Genomic DNA, 21956 nt, shown 5'->3' with positions numbered 1-21956 from the left:
AACATTTGGTTAATGTTGGGATCAGCAGGTCCTGACACTGGAAGCCATTTTGGGAGGATATTATAGAATTATGAATGTATGCAGAACCTGGATATGATGTACCAGAGGCTGGTGGGACTTCATTGTTGAGTTGTCCGACTCTGTAATGCATACAACAATGATATATACAGACTGCATACAACTGTGAGTGTTCCAGTGTGCTCTAAATTCGCCATCTAAGGAGGGAAGGTGACTTGTGTAGATTGTTTGGTACTATGAGTCAAACAATCTTCATGGCTTATAGGGTGTTACCTTATTTCCCAAGTGGTACTACTACTGGGCAGTCGAGGTAAATTCTTAGGAAGGATCACGATGGTGTATAAGATGCATTAAAAAAAGAAATGTAGTTGGCACACAATATGGGAAAGTCCACATGATATATTTATCAAATCTTTTTTTGTATTAAAGTGTGTATACGAGTACTACAATTTACAGGTTACTCTTCAATAATAGTCTTTCAGGCATCAAGACCTGATGGTCATACGTGTTCACAAGTTTTACTGCCCAGTGGGACCTTTTGGGAGAGAATCCTTAAACCAAGTCACCTTAAATGGGTTACACATTAGTTCCCTTTTGAAAAAAGCTCTCCTATGTTTGGTTGAATTGTACAGTTTGCAATACTTTTTAATGGTCCAATGTGTACGTATGGGCGAAGATGCAGAGTCTTCGGACTGAGTAATCAAACCACCACCCCCATTTGCCACCCAGAAGAGCAGAATGAACACCCTAAAGAGGATGAGGCTAACCGAAAGACCCAGAACACAGAGTAAGGCGATGGACACAGGGTTGGTTTGTTTTACAGTGCTTTTATTGAAATAATAAACGGGGGTTGAATAATGCCTCATAGGCCCTATCTCTGTGAGAGGGTTCCCTGCCTCAACAAAACGAACTAATGAGGCTGTCCTCATCAGAATGTCCAAAATAGTATTCACTGTCCTGTGTCTAAAACCTATTCTAACTCTGACACTCTATATGCACCAAACCTCTTCAAAAATGAAATTCCACTAATACCAAGGGGGACAATCATCTTCCCTAGGTCTTCTCCACACTTATAGTCACTGTAGTAAAAATAACTTAACGTTGGTTTGTCTTGTGCCAGCTAGTTTTGTTTTCTCAAGGTATTGTCTACTGCATTTGCACTGGGACGAGGAAGTACAGGGCACGGGGCGATCAATATTGAGCATATTTCTTGGCCTCCGTCAAGTGCGGGTTATCAATTTGCTCAATGTTTTCTTCTTCCTGTTAGTTGTGTGGCTGCTTTTGATGTTCATAGGGGTATTTTCTTTGGGGCGAATAACCACCCCTCTGGTTTATTCCTAATTTTGTTATGGTAGTCTCTCCTCTTGTGTGTGTTGATGCTGGCACTAGCTGACAAAGGGTTTGTTTCCTGAGGTTCCCTTTCGACACGGGTTTGCTGTTTCAATGCGAGCTGTTCTATTATAAAAATCGAGACGCAAGACCACTTCCCCAGCCCTGGTTTCTGCCGTCACTTGAGCTGGGGAAGTTTTTCTCTGCATCTCGACACTTACATACTGTATAATGATTTGTGCCGTCCTTCGCCTCTCTTGTCACGGCTTCCTTTTCTAGAACGCCAGCAAGTTGAAACACTTCTACTTCGCTTTGGAAGTGTTTTCTTTTCCTCACATCACCATGTATTCCCATAGTTTAGATTTCCTCAAGTACTTCTGAGAGGCTCTTTAATGAGCCTGTCTGATAAAATGTTCCCTCTCTGCATTCGGTGAACTTCTCATTGCGTTCCGTCCGCAGCAATGTATCTGCATTACCCTGGCTTCTAACTAAACTTCTATGAAGTCGCTCCCTCTTCTGCCATAATGCTAAGTTTTATTGCTTTTCTCTTCTTCCAACACGCACAGTAATTACTCTGCTGTTTCCTTCTTGTATCCTGCAACTCGAACCGCTACTACTGCGACCACTGCCACTACTATACACACCGTTATTGCTCTCTACTGCTCTTTCTATAAAAACAGGACAACCTGTAGCGCAGTGCTCTTCAAACATTTTTGGCCTGGGCCCCCCTGAGCAAAATGTGGGCTGGCTAAGGCCCCTCCAAAAATGCCAAATGGATAGTAAGTCAAAATGTCTATGGACTATCACACGCCATCACTGCACCCTATTCCCAGTACAGTGCCTGGGCTCCCCCACCTGCTCCCATCAGTCTCTGGGCTGCCTCATCCCACCACTAACCCAGTCCCTAGGCGCTCCCCACCCTGCTGCCACCACTATGCCATGGCTCCCCCATCCGCTCCCAGCACAGTCAGTCCCAGGGCCAGTGGCAGCTGGAGAATCATTTAAGCGGAGGTGCGTAATTATTTCTCCCAGATATGCCACAGCAACTGAGGTACCGAGGGAGCCCAAGCCAATCAAGGCAGTTTTGGGGGGGTCCCCTCACCCCCATTATTTTTAAATAATGGGTTCAAATGTTGCATTTTAGATCACACTTTAAAAAAATAATATTGGGTAAAAAGCCAAACAGTTTGCAATTGGTGCTTGGGGGGTGGGGGCTAGAGGACAGGCATGGTATTTTTGACTGGACATCTATGATTGATGTCCAGTAAAAAGATATGTCCCCTGAGCCTCACAGCGCCTAACACATGCACACAGTGATTTTGGGTGTATGCAAGGAGCTGGGGTGCCAAGGGGGAAAGCATGCTATTATTTTATTTTTTATTTCAAGGACATATATGACTGATGTCCAGTAAAAAATATCAACCCCGTCCCCTGGGCTCCACTGCTCCTCAGAAGGAGAGCAGATTTTGGCAGCCCCCCACCCCCCGTCACCAAAATCTACTCACTCACACACACACACACTCATACTCACTCACACACACTCATACTCACTCACACACACTCATACTCACTCACACACACTCATACTCACTCACAGACACTCATACTCATGCACACCCATGCTCACGCATGCACACTCTCGCATACACATAAATAAGTGAACATAAACGTAGCTTCTGCCCTGGTCATGAAGTTTCATCCCCAGCGCTCCAGCTCCTGCATCTTGAACAGGAATCGGGAAGCAAAAGCTTCCTGCACATGCGTATGGGGACCTGAGTGCGAGTGCTGAAATGTTCTGCTCCAGCTTGCCCTGTCTGTATTGAGCATGCACGGTTGGGGAACTGGACTGTCAAAGGGAAAAGTGTTTCCCTTTGACAGTTCAGCCAGCCCAGGAGCACTCCCTCAGCTGGAAAAAGCAGCTGAGGGGGAGCGCCAGTGTTTCCCTGGGCTGGGCCCTCCGCTCCTCCATAATGGGTGAGGGGCCACTGGGTCGACACCCCGTGCCCATTATGGACAAGCAGCACCTGCCAAGGGCCCCCCCACAACCCCTCATTAAGCTGACAACTCGCACCACCCCCCCCTGGAATGGGGCTGGCCCCTCCTGTGGGGGCATGCCCCACAGTTTGAATACCTCTGCACTTGATCATTGTTGAGCCTTCTACAGCACCTTTCTGTAAGGCCTCCTCGTCGCAGTACCATTATAATACTTTTTCAAAGGAGTTTCTAGATATTTTGTTTCATTCACTTCCCTATGAAAACCAGTATTGGCTTGGTCTGTGCTAGAGTGAGTGAAAGTTAGATGTCTTTTGGGACAACTTTCCACTTTTATTATGCTGGAGGGGCTTCTTGGAGCTGAAAGGGGTGCGTATTTGCCAGATTCGTCACAGCACTTGCTGAATAAGTGTCGACAGAGGTCCACAATTAGTAACCAGATGAGTCTCCTTTTAATGCAAGATGGGCAGGTTCTGCAACTTAAGTTAGCAATGTCTTAGGGAATGAACTGAAACCACAGATGAAGTCAGATGATCCCAAATGAAAATACTTTGAAGATTCCTCATCAGTGTGTGGGGAATGGTTTCCAGACTCTGCAGCTGGAGAGGTCATGGTTCACTGCCAGTTGGGCAGGGTGAGCAATTTAAAAAGACAGTGACTGCAGGAATGGAACGGGGGTTTGGGTGAAGCCAGACTACTACACAAATTGTCTCATGATTTCAGAGATGCACCACAGCTGCATCTTTTAACAGATTGATTACCCTCCAAAGGTCTGCACAGGTCCCAGTGAAGGACAAAGGCTGCAGAGCAAGCCGTTGGTGATCTGCATGCTGGAAGATGGTATCCCATTCAAGCAATGGTGTCCATTAGCAGCAGCAACTCCAGGCATCTTAAGGCAAACTGAGCTGCTTCTGGGACTGCAACACAGGCACAATCTAGAAAGTTTCAAGGTAATCCAAAAGCTGCAGAGAGATTTTAGATCCGACTGGCCCCATACTATCAAAGGAAGGGATCACTGAAGTTTGTTTTCTTTGGTTGTCAGCAAGGGGCACAGCTCCGCTGTCTGTGATCCAAGGAATCTGGAGGTGTGGCATAAGCATGTCTTCTGCATCTGCAGGTGAGCCGTCCTTTCCAAGTGCTTCAGGATCAAATCCCAATGATAGACAATGTACTAGTGTGGGTCTCGGCTTTCAGTCCTGAACAGAGGACTTGGAGCTGACCTAGCTACCGATGTCCACATGTACTAACTGTTCAAACATGTGGCAGTCTGCCAATCTGTGCTTGTCCCCACATTCAACTTTCTTTATCTTTCATTGGCGCAAAAAGGTGTGAATTTCAGAGGACTGCTAGACATCCCACTCCTGGATACCCACAGGGACTCCTACTGAGAACCACATTGTGTGCTCCTGAGGGAGCTCAGGGCAGCAGTGACCATATTTATTAACTCCCGTTGCTACACACACATGGCAGCAAAAAACATTTGCTTGCATACTCAACGTTAAAAGGAAACCCGTTGCTAGGGCTCTTCGGGGGAACAAAAAGGCTTCATGTGCATTGAAAGTGACACAAATAGTACATCCATGACATAAGATACATCTATCACAAGCCAGAACCTAGACGCACTGCATCAGTATAGTTACTCAACCAGGAGACTTAAGGGACACCATTTTGGTAGCCCCCACTGTGGAAGCCCTAACTCCCATGGAGACAAAAATCAATAGTTGTGGCCTCAGCAAGAATTGAATGGGTGGACTCACAGGGTAAAAGGGTTAAGGCATTGCAAAAATCAGTAAAGGTTTCAGAGCTACCAAAACATGCAAACATTTTGTGTTGAATGATTTTTATTAAGAGCTAAGCAATCAAAAACAGTATATGCAAACACGTGAAACGATGTATAACTAAGAGCAATATAATAAATAGTCATTGATAACAGGAAGGTAACATTCAACCTATCTAATTTTGAGAAAGATCTCAGGTTACAAACAAGACCGGCAATGAGATAATATGTGGAAGAGGTAGGCTGTAATGGAACAATAACAATTTGAAGAAACTAATTTAAAGAATTAACCAACAATCTGTTAACTACTGTTGAGGTACATATTGAAAACCTCCTCTTTGTTTTTAATAAAAAGTAGAAAGATTGTTGCATAGAGCATGACATTTTTCAATTCTGTGAATGAAACAAATGAAATTACATCATACAATAAAAGGTAACTTTTGCAGGGTTTTTCCAATTAGATGAAATAAGGTGAAAACCAATAGAAATAAAGAGATTAACATCGGAGAGGGGATCAAAGTCATATTGGGGTTGACTAGTGTATCAATAATTACATTACATTAGGCGTTCATGAACATTGAAAATGGCCTGTAAACAATCCCATATCCTTTCCCAAAATGTTGAAACAAATTAGCAATTGAAAAGGAAGTGAAGAAAATAAGGATTAGAAATATTAGAAGACCAACAAAGATTTGGAGTGCTAAGTGAAATCTTGGAAATTTTACAAATGGTAAGTTAAGCACAATGTAATATGAAGAAGTTGGTTTGAGTAATGGTGGCTGCAACAGAGAGAGTGACATTGTCTCACTGTGTTCCCAAATATCCAGATAAATATGTAGGTCTCAGTTTACTCCCCACTTCGATAGGTTTAGTATGTAAGCGGTTTCTGTTGCAAGTTTCATTTATAATTGTATAAAATTTAGCAGCTTTGGAAGACTAATGGATTGAATGTAGCAAACATTTGGAACAGCAGTTCTGTGCCAAAATAGGACAAGTTTTAGATTCAAATTTAGATTTTTATGCCACTCATTAATTCTTTAAGTAATACATTAAATCTAATATACAAATGAGGAAAAGGTAAGGCCCGCAACAATATTATATGGTTTACTAGAAATATGCTGTTTGAATGATGGGAATAGGCAGTTTAATAGTTATTTTTGTTCTACTGAATGTTAATATCACCGAAGTCAGAAGAAACATCTTGAAATGTATTGCAAGTTATCTTAAATAGATGCAACAACAGGAATTACTTAATATTTGGCCAGGCAGTAGTTTTAAAAAAGTGTAATAAGGAAAAAGGAGCAACAAGTTGGGTTTCAATTCTTATCCAAATAGAATGAATAGATAATTGGTTTTCAGACTGCTGAAAGATGGCAATTTGTCTCAGAATAAAACCTCTATGAAAAGTATGGAAGTCCAGGAATTCCAATTCTGGGAGTTTTGTTATTCCAAAGAAACGTAGTCAATCTTGTTAAGAAATGACAAGGGAAAAGCAACAGGTGGTATAGATGATATATACAGAATAACAGGACCAAGAGTATTTTTAATATATTTTGGTAGCCCCATTGAGTCAAATCGAATGGTGTCCATCTAGTAATCCATTCTGATTCCATCTAGAACACAAGAACTGTTAAGTAAAATAGTCATGACTATGTCTTTAGAGATTTGAGTTTCAAGGTAGTTTATTGAAGTAGGGCACCAATTAATTCCATGTAACGGTATGTTACCAAGAGAGCATATATTAGTTAATGGAAGCATTTCTGATTTATCAAGATTTTAGTTTTTAATATGAGGCCAAAAGAAAGTAATTAATCATGAATCTATCAATAGATTAGGTCGATATTGTCGCCATATGCCGAAAGGTTTGCACACTAATTACCAATCGAGATACCCCAGATATTCATATTTATTCTGATATTTTGTAAGAAAGGTTCAAGGGCAAGAATAAATGGCAAAGGGGATAGAGGGCATCCTTGCTGGGTCCCTCACATAATGTCAAAAGATTGTGATTTGGTATTAATAAAGATATGCGTACTAGGAGAAGAATAAAGATTTTTGTTGGATCTTGGAAAGATGGGGCTAAAGCCATAGCACTTAAAAGACTCAAACAAAAAATCCCAGGACACATGATCAAAAGCTTTTTCAGCATCTGAAGTAAGAACCAAAGGATTGGCAGCCTTAACAGAAACAGTCGAACTGCTTACAGTGGCAGTTGACATTTTTTTTTCCCCCCAATCCGTGTGAGAGGACCATTTGAACAAGCCTTTTTCTGTGTATGTGAAAAATGGGAGGAGGAATGTTGGGGTTGCATTCTCTAATCTTTGGACTTTAATTTGTAACAAATTGATTAGCCATAGTGGATCTGTAGGCTTTAAGCTACATGGTATTAAGATCCTCCATTGCCGGCGGCCTTCTCTGGTTAGGTTCTCCAGAATGTATCCTCGGATGAATGATCTCTGCTGGAGAAACTGCCTTAAGAAGAGATCATATTGGCAGGACTGGTAGGACTCCAGATCTATCCAGAACTGTTTTATAGAAGTCTGATCTTGGCTAAATTAACCGGAGGCGATGGAGGGTAAATTAGATTGCATAATGGTTTTGTTTGACCTGCTTCCAAGGTAGGAGCCTAGTCCTCCTTTGCTGCACAAAATGCAAAACAGACATTTTATGTCTGTAGTAAGATTATTTGGGTGCTAAAAACTGCAAAACCACTGTCTAAATGAGAATGATTAAGAAAGGAGTGGAATCATTGACATAGAGAAACTTAACAAGCTAGATCAATGAGCCCTGTTAATCAAGAATTGATGTAGTAACCCTGTGGGAGACTACACAACACTTGTCCGCTTGGTATTAGGCAACCCACCTTTTATAGGCGTAGGCCTGTACTACACAAATTGGTAGCTTGACTGAGCAACCAGGCTTATCTCAAGAGGGGTAAATGTGCAATGTAGAGCTGTAAAAATGAAATTCACAAATACAAGTAGCCAAGTACCACTTACACTCAAGGTTTCAGTTAGTTATTTATTTAACGTCAGTTTTAAATAAGCATTCTCTAAAAAGGGCAATATATGTAACAATCAAACTTTAAAATATTTTTCCAGAACCAACACAAAGCTAGTAGATACTCTTTGGAAATGCTTTTTAGACACTTCCTAGACCCCAGGGCGATTCCACTAACTAGGACAGTAATGGCATTTATATATCACTAGTACTCTTTGTAGATTCTGAAGATTGTAGAAAGGTTAAGGGAAGGAAAAAGGTTAAACAGGTTCTCAGAGCATCTTCCAATGAAGTCTAGACAAAACCCTTTCCCAGCAATAATGGTTTAAAACCCAAGTTATCACCTCTGAGGGACAGTAAACATCGAAGTCAAGTGGACTAGAAGAGTCTGCATGGAGCCAGGACAGCCAAAGTCAGTTGGAGCATAGTCTATGGAGATGAGGCACTTCTTAGATAACAAAGTCTTGCACAAAGTTAGAATGTTTGTTGAAGGAAAAATCACTGTAGGGTCACGAGCTGTTACACTTGTGTAGGGTAGAGCTGGAATCCACTCAAGCAAAGTAGCTAGTCCGAACTGAGAAGAGCAAAGCTAAAGACACTCGAGGTAAGTACCCCAAGTCGGAACAGTACCTTTGGTCAGAAGAGTGGTCCAGCTGGCTTCTGTTTGGTTGCAGTGATGCAGATCCTGGGGTCCTGGGCCTCGGATATGGGGACAAGAGGGAGGATGTCTGGAGGACTCCTGCGGCAGCAATTCGGAGGTCGGCGGCAGCTACGGCCTCTTTTCAGATCAGCAGCACTTTGCAGTTTCATCACTCGGTAAACGGCACCACCGCGGATCTTGGACACCATTTGGGCTTCCTTCACTCATTGGGTCCTGCACTCTGGTGAGGGGACTCGAGCTCTGGTGGTCTTGCTTCTGGAGTGTCCTGGGGAGGCTGCTGGAGCTCCTGGCTGGCTTGCAGATGTTGCACTCAACTACGGATTCTTCGACCCTTGGAGCTCGGTTCCTACAGCTGCATGGAAGTACAGCCAGTTGGGGAAGATGGTCCAGTGGAGTTTCTCGGGCTTAGTTGGTCCCACTAACCCAAGGGAAGAAGTCGTCCCTTCCAGAGCTGCTCTCGTCGATCAGAAAAAGGAGTTTCAGCACAGCAGCAGGGCTTCACTGGGCAATTCAAAGGTCCAGGAGGATATATAAAACTTTGTTCACGGTTTCCTAGCCTTTTAAGCAGGTTTCTCTCATTCATGCTTCTCCTCTGCTACTACAGCCAGCCTTCCAACTCTTGTTCCAACTCCGTCTACTCCTCCTTAGCTGCTGGGGCCTTTTATGCCTCACAAGTTCAATGATTGTCTACAGGTATGGGGCAATTAACCTTAATTGCCTCACTTATTTGCCTGACAACTATATCTGTATACCTCTAGGATTCTGGGACTTGTAGTTTTTTTACACAAGTTTGGTTTTTCCACTTCTACATAATTCCCTTAAGGTATTTAACGGGGGGTTGTGAGAATTAGCTATTACAGAGGAAAATGGTCTAGTAACCTTGGTTTTGAGGAAGGTGTTAAGTCTGGAATGCCAAAAAAGATCTTTCTTTCGGTATAGTTTGTTCTGATTTTCTAACCTTAGGGTTCACAACATTTCTCCCGCAATCAATACCTCATTCCAAGAAGGCATTATTCCCAGCCCTTTGAAACATGCTCTGGTGCTCCAATTGTTGAAAAAGCCATCTCTGGACTCTGCGGTGCTGGGTAATTTTCGCCTAATTTCTTTTACTCTTCTCTTTGAAGGTTCTTGGGGCCCTGGTGTCCTCTTTTCTTTCATCCTTTCTGGAAACATGCAGGCTCTTTGATCCCTTCCAGTCTGGTTTCTGGCCTGGGAGGGGGACTGAATCTGTTCTTAATTCTGTCATGGATGATCTTGCTCATTTGGTGGATCAGGGTGGGGTGGGAGCAGTATTACTGTTAAATATGTCTGCTGCTTTTGACATGGTTGATCACCCGACACTGCTCTCCTAGCTCTCGGATGCTGGTATTGCTGGCCAGGTCTTGGACTGGCTTTCTGCTTTTTTGGCAGATCACTCCTAGTCAGTATTGCTTCCCCCTTTTCTCTATAAATCTGTACTAATCTTGTGCCTCGGGGATCCACACTCTCCCCAATTCTGTTCAACAAATACATTAGACCTCTTCTTCATCTCATTCTTTCACACGGCTTTAGATACTACTCTTAGCAGACGATACACAGATTCTGGTCCGCCTGGACCTTACCTGTTGAGATACTGTGGTTCAGCTGAGGAGATTCCAGGAGGACTTGGGTGTCTGGATGTCGGCCAACTGGCTAAAGCTCAATGCCAACAAGACGGAGGTGCTTGTTGTTGGTACTTCCTGCCCTCTTTCCTTTTGGACATCAGAGTTTTGACCTTCTTCCCTGGGCCCGTGCCCCCTGCCTGCCACCTCAGTAAAAAATCTGGGGGTGATGTCATCTTCTCTATCCACTGCAAAGCAACTGGTGGCTGTGTGCAAATCCGGACATTTTAAGATTCGCACTTTACGTGAAGTGCTCCCTTTCCTCCCTGTCAAATGTCATGGCACGGAGCCTCTCGTCTTCAGCTGCTCAAACGCTTCTGCTAGATCTGTTGCACCCCCTTCCCCTTTTCAAGCAGATATGACCCCGCATTTCAGACAGCTCCATTGGCTCCCCATTGAAAAGAGAATCCTCTTCAAGTCCATGTGTGTTGTGCACTGGGCTTTCTACAAGTTAGGAGCAGAATATATCCAGGAAAGGTTTCCACAGTATGTTCCGGCTTGCCCCCTGTGCTCCCAGTCTGCCTTTCTGCTATCCATCCCTTGTAACAGAATGGCGCGTACAGGCAGCCAGGCCTTCGCCGTGCTGGCGGCAAAGGCCTGGAATGTCCTTCCTTTATCCTTGCGTGCCACAGATGACCATTTGGTTTTTTCGCTGCTCCTTAAAGACACTACTGTTCTAAGCCCATGGATGCTGCCGCTCCTCCAATTCTAGCGCCATGCCTTTGGGCGTATGTCCGCTTTACAAATACCCATAACATAAATCGCATGAGATTGAGAGACATTAAAATGACAATAAGCCATAACCTCTTCTGGCATAGTGGTAAGAATCTTCCTGTCTGAGGAGAAATACTGTCTCATTCCAGAAAATCACCTCACCACCCTGGGCCCGGTCTCCTCCCAGGTGATCCTCCCGCAGTACACCACCCCCAAGGTCAGGATTAGGAAGCATCTGCCCTCCCCATGGCCACGTGTAAGGAGACTTTAGGCAGGGGTTCTCTGAGGAGGGATTTGTAAGATTCTTCACAATAGCCTACTTTATAAAGTATTTGAGTCCTATGTGGTAAGAATGGGAAGAGGTTTGAAGTGGTATGAAATTACTTGGAGATTGTCACTGTTTGGAAAACATGCTTCTATGGAGTTTCGAACTGACCAATTCTTTTATAATGTGATTTCTGCTGGGTTTTTTTTCTCCTTTTTTGCAAATTATGAATGGAAACGTGTTAATATTACTGTATGCCAACATATTCTAAAGAGCTGTTATTGTGGTAAAAGAGTTTCTGTAGATCAGCCAAATGAATCAAAAAATGTAAATTAAAAGGGACTCCCTGTTGCATAATGCATTCGTCCTCTCTATTTTTTACTGTATAAAGTATGCTTTCTAATATATTCTGTGGACCGTTCCTTATTGTGTGTTAGACTGTACCTTTTAACCAAGCTGCATCCCTGGTAAGTGAAAAGACTTGACTGTTCTCTTATTTTTACCACTAGGAGAGTCTGGCATCTGGGGCCACTGACCATTGCCAGAGCAGACTCTTGGAGTCTAGCTTTGAGCCCGGGCAATGCCCATAGGCCAATCTTGAGGCACCATGGCCAGTGTGCGGTTTGGGTGGTTTGGGTTTGTAATTGGGGTGTGGCTGAAGGTCATCCCCAGGACATAGGTGCACTAGCCACGCCGCAGGACATGGCCGTTTGCCACAATGTGTCATTTTGGGGCATATAGGCCAGACCAGGAAAACTGATCACTTGCCATGGCAACTGACCATTGCCAGTGATAACATTTAGCCCTTCCCTGGTTAAAGTGGCCGCTGTGTGTGCACGCGCCTATAGGCCCTGCTCAGCGGGATGATTGGTTAGTCAGGGATTCACGTGCAAGGCCTTCACACTGTGGGCTTATCTGGTGGCACAGGTGTGCACAGGGCTCTGCTAAAGGCCCTGTCCGAGTCTGCGTCCACCAGGTATGCCCGCAGGCCTTCTTACCCTGTAGCCCCTGTATTTTTAGTGAGATTTTCCTGACGCCCTGTGGTTAGCCTATTTGTTTGGCTAGTGGACTTTCTTATATTTCACCAGGCTCTCTAAGTGGTAGTGTGGCTGAGAAGCCCAGCCTTAACTCTTAGGAGGTGAGCGGGGTGGTTAACTTGTTCACTACACTCATTGAAAGATTGTCCACACACTATATTTGTATAACATTATATTGTATATACAGTATTGTGGCTTTCCTGTTAAGGAAAATGCAGTTTAAGGCAAATAAAATGCTTTTTTTTTTTATCTGGGAGTTAAGTGTTTAGAGAGGCTAAGTGTTAAAAAGATGTATCCGTTTTATGCATAATCCCCTCTCCTAGTGAGACCCCCAGCACTTTTTGCTAGACTTCTGGATATTTTTCTTATTCGCCTGAATGAGGGGAGCCTTTTCCCCCTCATTCTTATTTGCTCTAACCATGGGAAATCTGTCCTTTGTGTTGTTTATTTTACAGAGTATTGCTTTTCTCCATACTCTTTAAAGGCATCTCTGTATCACTTTTGCAGCACACGGCACCTTATGTGCAGTTTTGCTGTTGACCCTTTGGGTTCTTCTTTTTATATTATTTTCCTTAAAAACGACTGTTCTTAAGGAAAGATCAGCACACGCCACCTTATGTGGAGTGCAGAGGGGATACCGCTAGAATTGGTGCAGTCACGCAGTGTGAGACTACACAAGACTTATCTGCTTGGTATTGGGGTAACCTACCTTTTGGTATAGGTCTGTACTACACAAGTTGGTAGTGTGCCTGATCTCAAGAGGGGTAAATGTGAGCTGTAGAGCTGTACAGATGAAATCAGTCGATACAAGTAACACTTACACTCAAGGTTTCAGTTATGCATATGTATTTATTTAGACATCCGTTTTAGTTAAGCATGCTTAAAGGCAATTGTTTGTAACAGTCAAGCAAACTTTGGAATCACTTTACAAAGTCAAAGTTGGTAAATATTCTTTGGGCATGCTTTCTCATACACCCTGAAGTGACTTCAATAACAAGAATAGTATTGCATTTATCTTAAACACCAATATACTTTTTAGACTCTTGGTTTCAGGAAGGAATGGTTAGGGAAATAGAAAGGTTAGAACATACTTTCGTATAACGTGAAGACAGTTTGAATCCTCTAATGAAATCTAGGTAAGTCTTTCCCAGAAGTAAAAGTGTTGAAACAAATTACAACCTATGCGGGGACATGCTCTGCCTGCAGTCCCAAGAAACTTTCCTTTTGAGCTGGTTCTCATTCATTCACAGCCCTAGGCTGTCAATCACCCTGCATGGTGGCTGTCCTTCCCAGACAGCCAGTTGCCAATCGGGATTGGTTTCGTTCTAGACACACCTAGAGACAAAGGGCAGGGGAGTTTCGAGGCCCTCCCTCACTTTCTGTCCTTCCAGACCCACAAGAGCCAGGACAGGCTTCAGGGCTGAAGCCCGCCAAAGGCAAAACACACAAAAGGCACAAACCTGTCTCAACTTCGAGTAAAAGCCAAGAAAGACCTTACAAACGGAAAATGATGAAAAAAGATGACTGGGCCGTTGTGACAAAATGGTCACCCATGGGTGCTATACTGCAGCTGAGGGTTCAGCCTGCGGTAAAAATGCACACCAGTAGTAAAAAGTAAACCACTGCCACCAGCCACTTTAAGTGTAATAAAAAATGTTACATGAGAAAGTCTGATACAGGGATACTAGGTAAACCCACACCCCCAGCACTCCACGTAAAATGATGTGTGCTTGACCTACAAAGTAAAATGGTAAATAAGATCAATTTCACCTTACTACTCTTGGGAACAGTAGTTTACCCAAGAAAAGCTATTTAAACCTTTTGAGAAATCCAAGGTACTCCTCACCTCGGTGACACTGCACTGACGGTGCTGTGTGTCACTACGCAAAAAGCAGATGCCTATGGAGTTTGTCAGACTCCAGAAACAGTGAAAAGATAAAATCCTAGTCAGGGAAAAACACAGGAGGGAGGGAGAGAAGGGTCCCACTCACTCAGGAGTTAAAATTAAAAAGTCCTAAGTGCAGCAAAAGAGCTGGCATTCTCTAATGTGGAAGGAAATTGACACAGAAATGAAAATTCTCCCTAACAACCCTGTATCCCCCTTCTCCCTGCTCCTGTAACTTTTTGGTTACAGTGACAACCTTATAGTTATGGCTGATGGCAGTGGACGTGTTCTACTGACTGTGTGTTTTTTCCACCGCAGGCTGTAGTCACAGCTGCGGCTGTGCACAAGAGGATCCCCAATGTTTTAACATGGGTGGCTCCTTTCTTTTTCCGCCAGTTCTTACATGGTTGTCCTTTTTCAGCCCTTCTTCTACCATCCTGGGAGGGGGAGGCCTTGATGCAAGTTTGGTCTTTGGCGGGAACCCTTTGTGTGCCCGCCAAGGCTCCAGTGTGTCTGATGACAGGAAGCAGGGGAGGAGTTTGACTATGAAGTGCATGTGGTGAAAACAAAAAACATGTAAGTCTGCTGCAACCAGCCCTTCTTGGATGCGTCAAAAAATGTAACCAGTGTTACCAAGAAACCTGAAAAGGGATGCAAAGTACATCTGATGCACCTCCGTTTAAGGAAGAAGTAAAGGAATCTTGTAAAGGGTACAGTGTCACTCTGCACTTGTAGCCATATTAACTGGAAACCAATGCCCCCAAAAGAGATGAGTGAAGCAAGTTAAGTAAAGCAAAAAGGCTTTACCCCCCCCCCCAAATATCAGGACAGGGTTCAAGCCATAGCAACAAGTTGGGGGGTGGGAGTTACGTTGATGTCAATGGAGGGAAGGTTGCAAAAAGAAAATCTTTCCTAATCACTCACTCATAGGAGAGACACTTTCGCAGGCTTCAGATTAAGCCTGACTGAAAGGAAAGATAAAGTGCAAAATCCAGAGAAGCAAGCAAAAAGTACAGAGGGCCCACATCCGGTAGCGAGTGGGCTGTCCACCTAACACTGCAGATATATTGCATTTGCTTAAATCACTGAAGATCAGTGACGAAATCCTCGTTACAGAAACGTTCAGGGTTAGATTTCTTTAAAGAAAAACATTCAAATTTAGTTTAAAAAATCATTTTGAAAGGAACGTTTTGGTTGCAGCAAAAGACCAAAAAAACATTTACCAGTTACCATTTTTATAAAGTCACAAAAATTGCACCAGTGACATCTTAAAGCAACCATAGCTCGACCACCGTCATGCACACTCATTAGGCCACACATATGACAATACAAACATGGCTGTGCACCCACTTCCAACAAGCTAAAACAACATAGGATTACCCTAAACTAGTTGGGGCACTTTGAAATTAACAAGAGGGACAACGCTAAAGAACACCGAAACTGCAGAAATGAAATGAATGGGCCGGTTTCCCAGATGGAGAGGTCCTGTGCACGGCGATGGCAGTTATGGTTGATTTACAATGGAGGCGACATAGTTGTTAGTGTTTTGTCACTGCAAATGTATATTACGTCAACTTTGCTATTTAACAGAGCGCTTCAGTTTTGAGAATTGAATGTCATTATGTTGCTTTAGACTCATCTTAAAATGGGCAATTGCACCTTTTGGGTCTCTTCAGGTTATTTTCTACGCTCCTTGTAGTTCAGACAATGTCTTTTTTTTTCTTTCATTTCTTAGGTGCGACTTGTTATGAAGGCTCATTCCTTTGTTAGAGAAAATGCTCCCAGAGTCCTGTCTTCCACCAAGGAAAAATCCAGTGAGTGATTACGTTGCACAGAAATGTTAAGATCATCAAACTGATGCACTCCATGCAATACACACTTCACGCATATCGCATTGACTCCGCCACTTGCACACCGTGCCACACACATCGACCTAATGTTACTGTACCAAACACACAAACTTAACTTTATTATACCAAACTTCTTAACCACCTCAAGTAGATTTCTCTGACCACAGTGTATGCTATGCCCTGTTCTGAAACGCACCAAGCATCCAATAAGATACCTCAAACCTTGCCTTTGCACTGCACCACAGATCATCGTAAGTACACAAGCCTGTCTTTACCAAGGACATATCCTTGGTCCTACCACTGGGCATCATCATAACTCATGAATTACAGTGGTAGATATTGTTTTTGCAAAAGAAACACATGAACTTATCACCCTTAAGTCACAGCTACATTGGACACCACAATAAGCACATTGCACGTCTCTTACCACTGCACACCATGCCAAACTTGTCACCCTGACACTCACTGCTCGTTATGTAAAGCCTATACGTTTTCACTGCACCTCATTTTAAACTAGTCATCCTGACTCACCCTTGCACTGTCTGCTGGGCCTGCTAAGCAGTGAGCCTGGATCATATGATTGCACTCCGCACGGTATCTCAACTCCTCTTTTTCTGCAAGCAATGGCAAGCAGCCTACTATGGTCCTACTCTGCACACCAGCTCTTTTCACTTGATAATACGCAGCATTATTGTACTACAGCAGCACCATGCCGGACCCCTTGCACTATTTCATGGACCTTCTAGCATCAAGGCATGCATCCAAACCTTGGCTTGCTCCCAGCTATGGAAATCTTTACTTTAAAAGTAACTCTCGTCCTGCAGGTGTTGTCCCCGTCCCACAGCTGACGCATTACCTCTACTTCCTGTTTGCTCCCACGCTCATCTATAGGGACAGCTACCCCAGGTAAGGCACTGCTTGCAAAACTGTTTAGATACCAAATCTACTCTTGAGACCAGCACTAGGCAAGTCAGCGAACTATATTTGACTAGGCGCCCTCACATGGAGGTCTGAGCAGTAATGTTTGCATTAAGGACGCCTATTTGCAAATCTTTCTCTGGTACCCAAGGTCGAATTCTTGTGTTGACCTGCAATCTGAAGTTGCTTTGTGGATGGAAAAGTAGACGCAGCAAAATCCAATGAGCTGGTAGTCTCAGTCCTCGCAACAACAGATGGGAGCAGGTGCAAGTGGATCTAGGTCACCTGGCCTAAGCCCCGCCCATCTGGTGCCTTCCTGCCTGCTGCTCTTTTTCACCACTTAACAAGCCCCGCCCACCTGGTGCCTTCCTGCCTGCCACTCTTTTTCACCACTTAGCAAGCCCTGCCCACCTGGTGCCTTCCTGCTTCCCGCTCTGTTTCCCTACTTAAGGAGCCCTCCAGCTTCTTTTCCTTTGCAGATGGGGAGCAGGTGCAAGTGGATCTAGGTCACCTGGCCTAAGCCCCGCCCATCTGGTGCCTTCCTGCCTGCTGCTCTTTTTCACCACTTAACAAGCCCCGCCCACCTGGTGCCTTCCTGCCACTCTTTTTCACCACTTAGCAAGCCACGCCCACCTGGTGCCTTCCAGCTTGCCGCTCGGTTTCCCTACTTAAGGAGCCCTCCAGCTTCTTTTCCTTTGCAGATGGGGAGCAGGTGCAAGTGGATCTAGGTCACCTGGCCTAAGCCCCGCCCACCTGGTACCTTCCTGCCTGCTGCTCTTTTTCACCACTTACCAAGCCGTGCCCACCTGGTTCCTTCCTTCACCGTCTTGTGGCCAATGCTGGATTTGACTTGGACTTCATTCATTCACGGTGTGTCACTCTTTCTCAACTCTCATGCTGGACTTCCTTTGCATCTTGTACTCATGGTGGCCCTGAATCATGCTGTTCCCATCTTCATCTTGTATCCTGGCTTGCAACATTGTGTTACTACTGACTTCTGCAATTGTATTCGCTCTCCACTCTTGCTTCTCCACTCATTTTGACTGCTTACTCTTTTCTCTCATACTTTCCCTTCTCTCATTTTCCTATCTCCTCCCCTTACTTTTTTCTATGCACTTACTCTATCAGAATTGTCCCTGGACCTAATATGATAAGAACCTCGTCTGTTTCCTCCACCCTCCCATTACTGTTTTTTCCTCCCCACCACCCCTCCAGCACTATCTGAAATGTTGTCAGGCCTAGTATTATAGTTGCTTGTTTTCTTCCTCCTCTCCCTTTCTGCACCCCTCTCCCTCATCTTTTGTTTTTCGCCGGCTCTACCAGAAATGTCGTCAGGCCTAGTACGGTAGTCGCCTGTCTGTTTCCATTTCCTTCCCACTCTCCCCCTCCCTTCCTTATCTATGTCTTAGCTCTTGCACTATCTGAATAGTCGTCAGGCCCAGTACGATAGTTAATTTCACATCCTTACTGTTCATGGCCTGTAAGAATGTGTTTGTATTTTCCCTTGTTCCCTCCCTTGCCTTGAAGTGCTTTGAAACACATTGTGTATAGGCGCTATATAAATAAACAAACATCATATGAAAGCTGCTGTAAAATTAAATGTGCGCTTGATATGCGGGCTTTGGTTTCTCCGAGTACCCAAACTCAAGTCTCAGCATACAGTTTGATCAGAGCCTGAACCTGTGATCTTGCATCACTGTTGTGGTCAAATCTGAGATTTCTGTTTATTCAAAATTTGCAACCAGGTGATTGTGAAAATAATGTAGTGACTTTGCCACGTTCATTTCAAACACATTTTAATTGTACACGTTACAATTGAGAATATAATCATATCCTTGCATGCAGATATATTAGTCTCTGCCATTGGCCAAGATAGTTTGGGTATTTCTATCTGGCGTGTAACTCCTATCAGGTAAGAATAACAGTTTTTCTTTGAAATTTATTTTACATTTCTATAGCGCACATACAGCCCTTGGGGATCACAGCGCTGTTACTTGTGGTTATCTTAGTTACAGAAAGGAGCATTTGCATTTGGGTATAACGTTTCTTATACTAGAGAATAGCAACACCTCTTTCTTTACAATGCTAAGAAATGTAGAAAAGAAAACGCTAGCAACGGCTCTACAATAGAAGAAATATTGGTTGAGTGCTTTTAGGGTTGCACTCACTCTAAACTGCTCAGCAACTTGACTATCTGACCTATGCTTTAATCTTAGTCCATTGGGAGCACAGCACTGTTGTATTTAGGACTGCCTCCTTAATTGGTATGGGAAAACCAGTTTGTGGAGAGTGCAACGCCCCTTATGTAAAGACTATTCCCCCATTCCACTGCCCTCTGCTGTCTTCCCCAGCTTCTAGTGTGGTTTCAGGTTTATTTCACACCACTAGCCTATGTCATCTTGATCTGAGGTACCTGCAGTGCCAGTCATTTTGCTCGACCAAAGAAGCAATGATTTTTAAAATGATGGAAAGCAAATATTTATTCAGGTGTACTTTACTAGCTCTGTGTATTAATACCCTTTTCATGTACCTAATTCAGTTGCATTTGTGTTGTCACTCTCTGGAAGATTAAAGTAGTGTTAGTCCACTTGCATTCAAATTTGTATCTTGCAAGTTGTAAATGGAACTCTGCAGCAGAAAAGCAAACCCACTGATCTTTTACGGGAGTGCTTAGAGAAACTGGCCAGTCTGTTTACAGCTTCCAGAGGAAAGCGTATCAAAATTGCCCCACCTAACCATGAGCAGATAGATGTATATCTGACATTACCAACACATGTCTTGCGGTATTTACAAATTTAAAACGGAACAGCTGCATCCGTAATCTCGTGATTGAGATATTTAGTGATGTTATATGTGGTGATATCTGTGGCATCATGGGTGATGCCAAAAGCTGTGCATTCGTAGAATGCGTAATGGTTGGGTAGCTGTCCAGAACTACAGAATTTCATTGAAATCTTTAAGGTTCCTGTGGCATTGCTAGAATGGAACATCTATGAGTGGTTGCTTGGAAGGTAGACAGCTGCACAGTTCTGGATTGTGATTCCCTTGAGGGTCAAACGGCAAGGGCACAGCTGGTGGGTGGGGATGTACATGATCTGATCAAAAAACATTTTACCTACTTTGTGCTCTGTCATAATTCTAGCTACTAGGGGCATCCGCTGCACTAATAGTGTGGTGACTCTAAGCAGAGAGAAATGGAAGTTGAGGAAAATTGATATGGAGAGATACATTGTCCACTTCATTTTGGAGCAGTGAGTAGACCCCAGCAAAGATTTGGTGGGTCTATATGGGACAAACCCATACCATTAAACGAGGAAGAACCGGTTACCTCATACCTGATGATACTCATGCAATTTTCAAAAAAGGGGAAAGTGTTTAAATGAGACAAGGAGTGTACAAAGGAATTAACAGAAGTGAAACTGCAATTTGTCAAGTCCTCCCTCTTAGCAAATTAGTGCTATGTGAAGAGGACTGTCAGTAATGTAGGCCTAGGCACCTTTCCGGGCCTGGTTGATCTGAAGAAAATATTGCATTTGCATCACGGGTTCTTTGTGATGACGAGTGTCCATGCGCATTCATTGGAGAAAAAGGAAATTTGATGGGAATTAGCAATCAAAATAAAATGTTGTTCATGTGAGGTGTAGAATTTGAGTTGAAAAGGGACCATAAACCATGCAACAAGATTTTGGAATTAAAGGCCTTAAGAAGGTGTTATCGTGCATCAGAAAATTGGTAGCAGGCTTGCAGGAATTTAATGTCACATATTGCAGAGATGAACACCGACTACATAACCAGGTTAACCTTCGTACAAGACAACCGGGAAGTGCTAGACAAGCGAGCATTAGAAGTACGTCCGGGTTTGATAGACAGATCCAATCGGAAGTAGCCCATGCTGCAGATTTAAGGGAATTTTCAAATCTACCTGATTGTAATAGGACGTTGTCCAAGGAATGTGTAAAGAGTGGGTACAGGCCATTAGGGAGGAATTACATGTAGCACGTCAAGATTGAGGACTATGTGACTGAATAGTGCCACCAAATGGACTGCACAAACTCATCCTTGACCTAGAGAAGAATAGATTTATGGTGGCCAGGCCAAGATTTCCCAGTAGAGCGTGTTGTAAGGGTATGTCTGGGTAGGAAGGGGTAGGTTTGGATATTGTTGCTCAGAGGAAAGACTATTGGGCCTCATTACGAGTTTGGTGGTAATTCGACAGCATATCTGCAGAATTACCGCTAAACTAGATTAGTAACCGCTACTTGGTCCTGTGGATTTACCATGCGATTACAAGTGGAGGTAATTCCCCATTTTTTGAATCCATGGGGATTTTGGGCAGATTTACCATTGGCGGGATTACTGCATGGTAAATCCACCAATTGTTGGCGGTAAAGTGGTGGGTTCACCTACAGCTTGTTGATACGCTTCACCTCCAATTTTCTAACTTGACATTGTGGGACAAACGGCGGTAATTGTTACCACCCAACAAAGTGGCGGTATCGGAATTACCGCCACTTTTTTCCTTCGCCACTTAACTTGTAATGGGGCAGCCCGTTGTGTAGTTTTAGCGGACAATCCATCCAGGTAGTTGGTACTGCCTTTTGCAAGAGGGATCCTTACAAGAAAGGTTATACCATTTTTAGATTAAATCTTCTTAAAGGAAGGATACACTGTGAGATCCTTACTGATAGTGGGGTACAATTCAAACCAAAAGGGATTTTTGAGGATAATTGAAGTACGCCCTGACACCGTTGTGATTTACTCGCTGTAAAAGCAATGGGAAGGTAGCAAGATGCAACATGGTCATAAAGGAAAGCATTCAAATTGCATTGGGAACAGACAAAGTTTAAAGAAGTTGTGAAAGTGAAGATCA

At 43.6% G+C, this 21956-nt stretch overlaps 1 protein-coding gene across 1 annotated transcript in view; it reads left to right on the top strand.

The window, feature by feature from the left end:
• Positions 1–21956, top strand: part of SOAT1 (sterol O-acyltransferase 1) — a 454029-nt gene that overhangs the window by 297430 nt on the left and 134643 nt on the right. Inside the window, exons 8-9 of the mRNA XM_069641479.1 lie at positions 16054–16132; positions 16993–17074. Coding sequence (XP_069497580.1) covers positions 16054–16132; positions 16993–17074 — 161 coding nt within the window. The remainder of the gene's footprint in view (positions 1–16053; positions 16133–16992; positions 17075–21956) is intronic.

This window comes from Ambystoma mexicanum, chromosome 1q, assembly GCF_040938575.1.
Source record: "Ambystoma mexicanum isolate Mex_15411 chromosome 1q, UKY_AmexF1_1, whole genome shotgun sequence".
Taxonomy (NCBI): domain Eukaryota; kingdom Metazoa; phylum Chordata; class Amphibia; order Caudata; family Ambystomatidae; genus Ambystoma; species Ambystoma mexicanum.
Note: the sequence above shows the minus strand (reverse complement) of the source record. Positions and strands in the feature narration are given on the sequence as shown.